The sequence below is a fragment of the Triticum urartu genome, chromosome 1, assembly GCF_003073215.2.
Source record: "Triticum urartu cultivar G1812 chromosome 1, Tu2.1, whole genome shotgun sequence".
NCBI lineage: Eukaryota > Viridiplantae > Streptophyta > Magnoliopsida > Poales > Poaceae > Triticum > Triticum urartu.
Genome location: NC_053022.1, coordinates 570,152,689 through 570,161,551, shown reverse-complemented (window position 1 = coordinate 570,161,551; position 8,863 = coordinate 570,152,689). Strand labels below are relative to the sequence as shown.

At 46.8% G+C, this 8,863-nt stretch overlaps 1 protein-coding gene across 1 annotated transcript; it reads left to right on the top strand.

Moving 5' to 3' along the window:
* The first annotated feature begins 3,628 nt into the window (after positions 1 to 3,628).
* On the top strand, positions 3,629 to 5,996 carry LOC125540129 (S-type anion channel SLAH2-like). Its single transcript, XM_048703721.1, has 2 exons — positions 3,629 to 4,325; positions 4,428 to 5,996. Exons 1-2 carry the CDS (start codon positions 3,717 to 3,719, stop codon positions 5,649 to 5,651), a joined length of 1,833 nt encoding a protein of 610 aa, XP_048559678.1. The 5' UTR covers positions 3,629 to 3,716; the 3' UTR covers positions 5,652 to 5,996.
* Positions 5,997 to 8,863: the final 2,867 nt, after the last annotated feature.

Below are 8,863 nucleotides of genomic sequence, written 5' to 3'. Positions count from 1 at the left end.
TTTACTAGGTTTCAGTGTGCAATGTTGGGAACTGAGCCGTGGGCTGTATTGCATTGAAATGTGTGTGTAAGGTGTTAGTATTCATTCATGTACTTCCAGTTTCTTTTTACTCCGTAAATAAGATATGTTTGAAGTCAAGCTACGTAAACTTTGACCAAATTTATATTAAAGAATATCTACATCTATAATACTACTAAAGTTATAGTTAGAAAATAATTTTATGATAAATCTAATGATATTGATTTCGTATTGTTCATGTTGGATTTTTTATTATAAAGTTGGTCGAATTTTATGAAGTTTTACTTCAGACAAATTTTATGTGCGGACTTAAAAGAAACAGAGGGAGTACCTGGGCAAAAAAGCTAGACATGTGTTTCATTATGGTGATCCTAGGGGCTCCTTCCAACTAACTAAACTTGTCCCCTAAATTTCAAGGGATGGGCCGATTTTCCCATCTGACGCCCAACGATAGAATTCCACGTTGGATCAATCCATAAACCAGAATAAACGCTTCGAACATGTAGCTTTACTCCTGTATGAGGGCCCTTGGTCTTCGGGAGGGCCTGTGCCACCACACCTATAGCACGTGCCGAGGACCGGCCCTGAGTACGGTAGGCATGTAGCCATACAGGGGGATTCGTGGAAGCAACCTCTACATTTTATTTTTATTTTTTTTGAGACAAGGAAGCAACCTCTACATGATGACCGATCAGTCTTGGTCCAACAATTCATTGCATACAAACGACTTGCAATTTCCACTGATTTCCTTCGCACAGTGTGCAGTGTGGGCTCCTGGTGTGCACCACGGCACTTTGCATGCATGGTGGAGTATGTAGTGGCCGGGCTGCTAGCTAGTACTTTGGCTCGCGTCGGTCAAGGTCACGAGCCGGAGGACCAAGAGGACAGCCACACGTACCATTGATCGATTGAGACCGATCTTCCGGGCCGGCACGACGTCAGAGGCAGCGGGGCACAACTTTTATGACTGCGCCGCATGAAGTGCCGTCCGGTGCACTCTCCGCGTACACGCCGCGTAGCACGCACCACGGTGCACATAGATAGATTCCTCCCTTCTCCCGAAAGGAATGAATCGCTTGCAGCTTCTTTGAGTTCCATCGATGTACTTTTCCCCATCAATTTCCAAGCCTGTTTGGGCATTCGGTTAACTTGTTATTAGTAGAAAAAGTACTAAAAAAAGTGAGTATAGCTATCAAAGGCAACTCACTAAGGTTGATTGGGACAACTAATTAACGCTCTCCTTCCCGAGCCACTTTTTTCGGCGTTTTGTCCTCGCTTACCAATTTTTTTTCAAGAAATAAATACGAACATAGATGCTCACAAATGCGGACCGTTCCTTCTTGTAGTCAATAAAAGATTTGGCTTATTCTCTCTACGACACACATCGAGCAAGCGAAGTACTGACACTTTTGGTTTTGCTTGAGCCGATCAAATTTTGCTAGAATAAAAAGGTGTATACCCATTATTAGACTGAATGAGGTAACCTGGACCCGCAAAACAAGGTCATGAAATATCGGTTGCTTGAGCCGATCAAATTTTGCTAGCAGAAAGGGGTGTAGACCCATTAGACTGAATGAGACAAGCTTAAGCTGCAGAATAAGGTCACGAAGTATCAGTTGCTTCGGCCGATCAAATTTTGCTCGCAGAAAAAAAAAAGCTGCAGAATAAGGTCACGAAATATCGGTTGCTGGAGCCAATCAAATTTTGATAGCAGAAAAGGGTCTGGATCCATTAGAGTGAATGAGATAAGCTGAAGCCGCAAAACAAGGTCACAAAGTATCAGTTGCTTCGGCCGATCAAATTTTGCTCGCAGAAAGGGGTGTAGACCCATTAGACTGAATGAGGCAAGCTTAAGCCGCAAAACAATGTCACGAAATATGGGTTGCTTGAGGCAATCAAATTTTGACAGCAGAAAGGCGCGTAGATCCATTAGACTGAATGTGATAAGTTGAGGCCGCAAAACAACGTCACGAAATAAGGGTTGCTTGAGCCGACCAAATGTTGATAGTAGAAAGGGGCGTAGATCCATTAGACTGAATGTGATAAGTTGAGGCCGCAAAACAAGGTCCCGACGTATCAGTTGCTTGAGCCGACCAAATTTTGCCAGCAGAAAGGGGTGTAGAGCCATTAGACTGAATGAGGTAAGCTTAAGTCGCAAAACAAGGTCACAAAATATCAGTTGCTTGAGTCGATCAAACTTTGATAGCAGAAAGGGGTGTAGATACACTAGACTGGATGAGGTAAGTTCAAGCCCCAAAACAAGGTCATGAAATATTGGTTGCCTGAGCGGATCAAAATTTGCTAACAAAAAGGGGTGTAGATTCATTAGACCGAATGAGGTAAGCTGATGTCGCAAAACAAGGTCATGACATATTACAATGCCAGGAGATGGAGTCCCTCAAAGTACCGAGCAGTCATGGAGATATACAACCACAACTCGATCTCACAGGTCGGAGATGTGATGTGCCGATCAAAGGAAATGCAGTGAAGGGCATGGATGGGGGACACTTGCACTTATGATCATTATACTAGTTACCGCTCCTTCAAAAATTACAAATATATAGTCCCTTCATTCATAATGTAGTGCATATATATTTTTAAAAAAGTCGAACTTTACAAACTTTGATCAAGTTTCTAGAGAGAACTATTTATATCTACAATACAAAATATATAAAAATACGAAACTATGTCTTATTATAAGTCTAATGATGTGAATGTTTTATCCACAAACTTGATCAAAGTTTATGTGGTTTGATTTTTCAAAAAATCTACCTGCACTACATTATCGAACGGAGAGAGTATAACATTTCAGTTTATTTTCATTAAGACTGCATGGTACACTTCAGCATGCCCACCACCCACACCAACTTTAGTCAATTGTATTTATATGATTAACGGAAAAGCTTCCGTTATCTCGAGAAAACTAATATACACCTATAATTCTATAAAAATAACGTGTTACTCGTTTGAGGACGACCTAGGCCCCATGTATGCACGATTTCGTTGGACCAATCTAATCAGTCATACTCCTAGTATAACTATTATTTAAGTCAAATTGATACAGCTATACTATTATTCAAGTAGAAACAGACTCAGAAATATCTATCCACGCCGATCCACACTTGCCGGCTCACCCCAACACACAAGACATGTTCGTTCGATCGAGCTCTCTCCATCACATCGTCTGTCAAAGTCCATCCATGGCCTGTCACTGTGTCACACAAAGAATTTCGTCTCCTTCGGCCGCCGATCGATCGGTGGCCGAGGACGTGAAGACGACGACGGGGGTGGCGTCGCATTCTGAGATACTACTACGGCGCGACCGCTGCTGCCGATGAGTGCACGCTGACGGTGACGCGCGCTATATCTGTAGCTGTAGCTTTTCGAGGTGCGGTGCGGCCTGGCGGTGATGCTTGGAACCTTCGTGTTCTCTCGTCCACGTGCGTGCCGGCGCCGCTGACCTGAGCGGCCCTCCCGCCGGCGGCACTAGCACCGGTCGGTCGGTCGGTCGATCCATCAGTTGGCTAGCCGCGCATGCGCCCTCCACTCGGGCCATGTGTACATAAGCTAGCCACACCCACGCTGCAAAGCACATACATTCACTCGCCAGTCACCGCCAACTCGCACGCGTCTTGAGGAGCTTGCTGGCTGCTCACGCGTCTTCAGCACAGCACAGAGAGAAAGAGAGAGTAGATAGCATGGCGTCCAGGGAGGTCAGAGTCCAGATGGCGGGGGTACTGGACGGCAAGCCGAGGTGTGCTCCGTCCCCGGAAACGCTTCTCGTTCGTGTCCCCTCGCGGGCCACCGGCGGCGCGGCCGTGGCTTCTCACGCTGACACGCCGTGCTCTGTCTCCTTCAGCGTGCCGGGCTCGCCGTCGGGTCTCCACCTCGCGCAGCTTGGCATGCCGCCGTGCGTCCGCGGAAACGGCGCCGACGTGGGCGCTACTCGGGTGCCGCCGAGCGAGTCGAAGGTCGAGCTGGTTCAGCACCCAGCCGTGCCGCAGCTGCTGAAGCAGGCCCGGCACCACTCGCAGCCGTCCTTGGTGGTCAGAGTCGGCGGCGAGGTGCCGACGGTGCTGCGGAGCGACAGCACGCGGGAGCGAGACCGGCGGTTTGACCACTTCAAGACGTTCTCTGGCCGCCTTGAGCGCCAGCTCTCCAGCCTGCGCGGGGTGCCACAGGATATCGACGTCGAACAAGGTGCAGCGTCAAAGATCTCAGAGGAGGACACAGACGAGGACGATGAAGTGCCCACTGCCGACCGCTACTTCGCCGCGCTCGAAGGCCCCGAGCTTGAGACCCTTCGTGTACGTACCACGTAACCGTGTCACGTACACCGATCTCAGAGGAGCTCTAGAAATTTTTTCACCATTACATTCTTTGTGTCTAATGACCTCATGAACATGCAGTCGACAGAGGTGGCGGTGCTTCCTAAGGACGAGACATGGCCGTTCCTGCTCCGGTTCCCCATCAGCGCCTTTGGGATGTGCCTTGGCGTGAGCAGCCAGGCCATGCTCTGGAAGACCCTGCAGACGGAGCCTTCCACCAAGTTTCTTCACGTGCACCCGGTCGTCAACCACGTCCTCTGGTGGGTCTCCGTCGCACTCATGGGGGTCGTCTCAATCACCTACCTCTTGAAGATCGTCTTCTACTTCGAGGCCGTCCGCCGTGAGTTCCATCACCCGGTGCGCGTCAACTTCTTCTTCGCGCCATGGATCGCCTGCCTCTTCCTCGTCAAGGGTTTGCCACATCCGGTGTGGGAGATCCACCACGCCGTCTGGTATGTGCTCATGGCTCCCATCTTGTGCCTCGACCTTAAAATCTACGGACAATGGATGTCTAGCGGCGAGCGACGCCTCTCTAAGGTGGCTAACCCATCCAACCACCTTGCCGTCGTCGGCAACTTCGTCGGTGCGCTGCTAGGCGCCAGGATGGGACTCCGGGAGCTGCCCATCTTCTTCTTTGCTGTCGGGTTGGCCCACTATGTCGTGCTCTTCGTCACTCTCTATCAGCGGCTCCCGACCAACGTGCAACTCCCCAAGGAGCTCCACCCAGTGTTCTTCCTTTTCGTTGCCGCACCTAGCGTTGCATCCATGGCGTGGACAAGGATCTCTGGCGAGTTCAACAATGGTGCTAAGCTCCTTTACTTTGTCTCACTATTCCTCTATGTGTCGCTGGTGGTACGCGTCAACCTCTTTCGGGGGTTTAGGTTCTCCCTGTCATGGTGGGCATACACATTCCCGATGACAAGTGTGGCCTTGGCGACAGTGTTGTATGCATCGGAGGTAGACAACATGCTGACACGGGCACTGGCAGTCGGATTGTCAGGAATCGCTGTTGTTACAGTCACCAGCGTCCTAGCCACCACCATGTACCATGCCTTCGTGCGCAAGGACCTCTTTCCCAACGACGTATCCATCGCCATCACACGGCGAAGGCCCAAGTTTAGCAAGATCCTCGCGCACCTTCGATCGTCGGGCTCTGATGTAATGGAGCTTGTTCTCTCCATCCCAAATTTCAGTTCCAATTCCAAGCAGGGCGCATACTCCGATGATGCCGGCTCCAACTCCAGGATGAGCGGGAGTGTCGGCGAGTCTCCAGTGGCGCACGGGCATCGAAGAACAGAGTGTTAGACGGTCGGTGCAAGACATGGTGCATGTACGCACGGCTAGCTTATGTTGATTAGTAGTACTTGTATAGAGTTCTTTATATTTTTTTCTTCATTCTTTTTCTTCTTTGCGGACTTGCAGCACATAGTTGCAAATTAGGACTGCACTGACGTAACATTTTTCCACCTTCAAGTTCACCGTGGATTTACCTTTTCCACACAAGCTACTAGTACTAAGTACGTACAAGAAAGGTGTAAATGATGTACGTCCACAGGTGTTAGTCGATGTGCATTCACATATCCTTGTGTAACCTTTTTCCACCCTCAAGTCAAATTCGGCATGGGTTTACCTTTTTCACGAAAGCTACTAGTACTCTCTCCGGTCCTAAATACAATTCTTTTAGAGATTTCAAATGGAGTAAAATAAGTGAATCTACACTATAAAATGTGTTTGTATACAGCTGTACGTTATCCCAATTGAAATATCTAAAAAACTTATATTTAGAAATGGAGGGAGTACTAATTGTGTATACTTGATGTGTTTTTGCTGGTGTTTTTTTTTCAGAGTACGTCAAAGTGTACCATATTTTAACAAATAATATAAAAATTATACGTAGCAAAAATAATATCATCAGAAACTATGTTTAACTATGAATTCAATGACATAATTTTTCATGACATGAATTAACATTTTAATAGTTAAATTATGATCAAACTTTGATATAAAATACGAAGAGGACCAATAAACCAAGATAGAGATACTCAACTTTTTGACTGCACCACATTGCGCTCGTCCGTTTGACTGCACCACACTGCACTCGTCCGGTGCACTCTCCGCGTACACGCCGCGTAGTAGCACGCAGCACGGCACATTATTGCTTGGAAAGCACATCGATGGATCTCCGAGAAGCTGCATGCTATTCATTCAATAATGCTCTAGGCCGGTAAAAGTTCGTACCTTGGATTCCTTTTGAAAAAAGGAATCAAGTAATGAGTGTAATGTACGTACGGTCAAAGGTACTCACATTCGAGTTGGTTCTAGGCCAGGTTCATGGGCACATACGAGGAAGGGTTTACTTGACTTGACGATCCCATAGCTACTGGTTAGCTAAGACTGCCTAAACGGTATGATGTATGTTAAATAGTCATTTTTTATGATAGATAAAAACACCAGGGTCTTAAAACTTGCGCTCAGTGATCAGTTTGTAGCATAAACTTGTAAAAAACGTGATTACAGACTTGCAGTCATCTAACTTGTGCGGGCATGCAAATACGGTCACATCTTTCGTATGCGGGTGTATCCGGCTCTTGTGTGGCAAGCCAACTTGGCTAGGGCCCACTGTCGGCGGCTGGTAGCGGCTAAGGAGCAATGCACACATGTTTTTTTACAGAAACACCCTCAGATTTATTTAACTTTGTACATAGCCCGGGTGGGTCCCATCGGTCAGTCTGCAATGTAAATAAATTAGGCTAGAAAAACGGCACGCGTGGGAGCTCGAACTGAAGACATAATGCAAGGGCTGCGGGCGTCCTAAACACCCTTCCTGACGACACTTGGTGTACATTTATGAAATATATTGAATTAAAAATGTGTAAATTTTCAAAATTACCTAATTAAAGACATTTAATAATTATGAACATTTAAATAATATTTACAAAATTACTACGTAATTTAAGAAATTCACATGACTCAAGAACTATTCATGAATAATTTCAGTCACATGTAGTTTTAAAAATTATTTATGTATTATTTGAAGAAAATCGTATTAATAAAAAATATAGATGAAATATAAAATTATTTATGTAGTTTTGGAAAGTTTTTAAGTATTAATAAAAATATTAACATAATTTAAAAATTCAAAATAAATGTTCATATAATTTTAAAAATGTTCACATTTTTAACAAAAAACTTATGTAGAATATAAAGGTGTTCATGTTTTAAGACATTTCTATGTTCTTTAAAAAGTACTTGCACTTTTATTAGTGCGATTTAATAAAAAAAATGATAAATGGAAGACTGTGATATGCTATTCCATCCTTGCTCAAAACCAAGGTTATCATTGACAGCAGCACTCTCAGACTTACCTTTGCTTAAATTTTATTTACCGAAAAAAGGCTGTCGTCCCGCTTTGTATTTAAAGCACCAACCAAATTACAATCAGTCATACAACATACCCTACGCACCAAAGGCAAGATACAATGGTGCGAAGAAGTAGTCGACAAACCGAAAACAACTCCAAGTAAACAATAGATATACACTACGCGTCACTAGGAAGTCGATGAAGAACTCAACCGGGAGACTAAGCTGAGAAGAGACTAAGCTGCAAGCCGTCGATCTATCAGCCATAAGGCGGTGCCTTCAAGAAGGATACGCCACTGAAGTGCCACCAAATTCGGATCCAAAGGACCAAGATTTTCATCCAGTGCACCTTGGAGGACTAGGAGCAACCACAACGGAGCCTTAAAGAAGAAGGCGACATCCATGGGCGCCACCTTCGTTGGCCCGGGAATGCCATGTAGGGCTTTCACCTTGGTAAGGACACTCTTCCTCTGATTAGCTTGCGTCACAGTCATCGATCGACAAGCACCAATCATCATGCCATCCACGCGGCCATGGAGACTGGCCCACACCTGAGCCGCGAGCTCAGCCCATCAGCATCACCGTTCCCACCACCAGGGCCGCGGCCTAGAGTCCAGATCACCAAGTGGCCAACCATGGGTCTAGGCCAAGCTCGACCGACATGCCCCAACAATAGACAGAAACCTAGTAGAGCCCCTATAACACGCTGATCCTTAAAATTTTCGCGGTTCTACAGTTTCGTGAGCAAAAAACGACCCGACTAGACTCCTTATCGGACGCAAACACGTACTGTTTTTTACAATGCCCCTAAAATCCAACCGCTGGACCGCTATTTTTACCGCTCCGCGGGCGTGATAGGGGCCGCAACCCTTTTACCACGACCGCCGCGACTCGCGAAATTCCACCACTATTAATCGCCGCCAGCAATGAATCCGCGCTAATTTTGCCACGCCACCGCCAGATCCGCCGCCGCTGTCGCGACTCGCGAAATCCCACCACTATTAATCGCCGCCGGCAATGAATCCGCCGATTTCGCCACGCCGTCGCCATATCTACCACCGCCGTGCCAAGATGTGGCGCGGGATGTGGTCCAGCGGCAGCGGAGGTGCTTCTCCCGACGGCGGCGACGACGATGATGAAGGCCCGGAGCGCAAGCG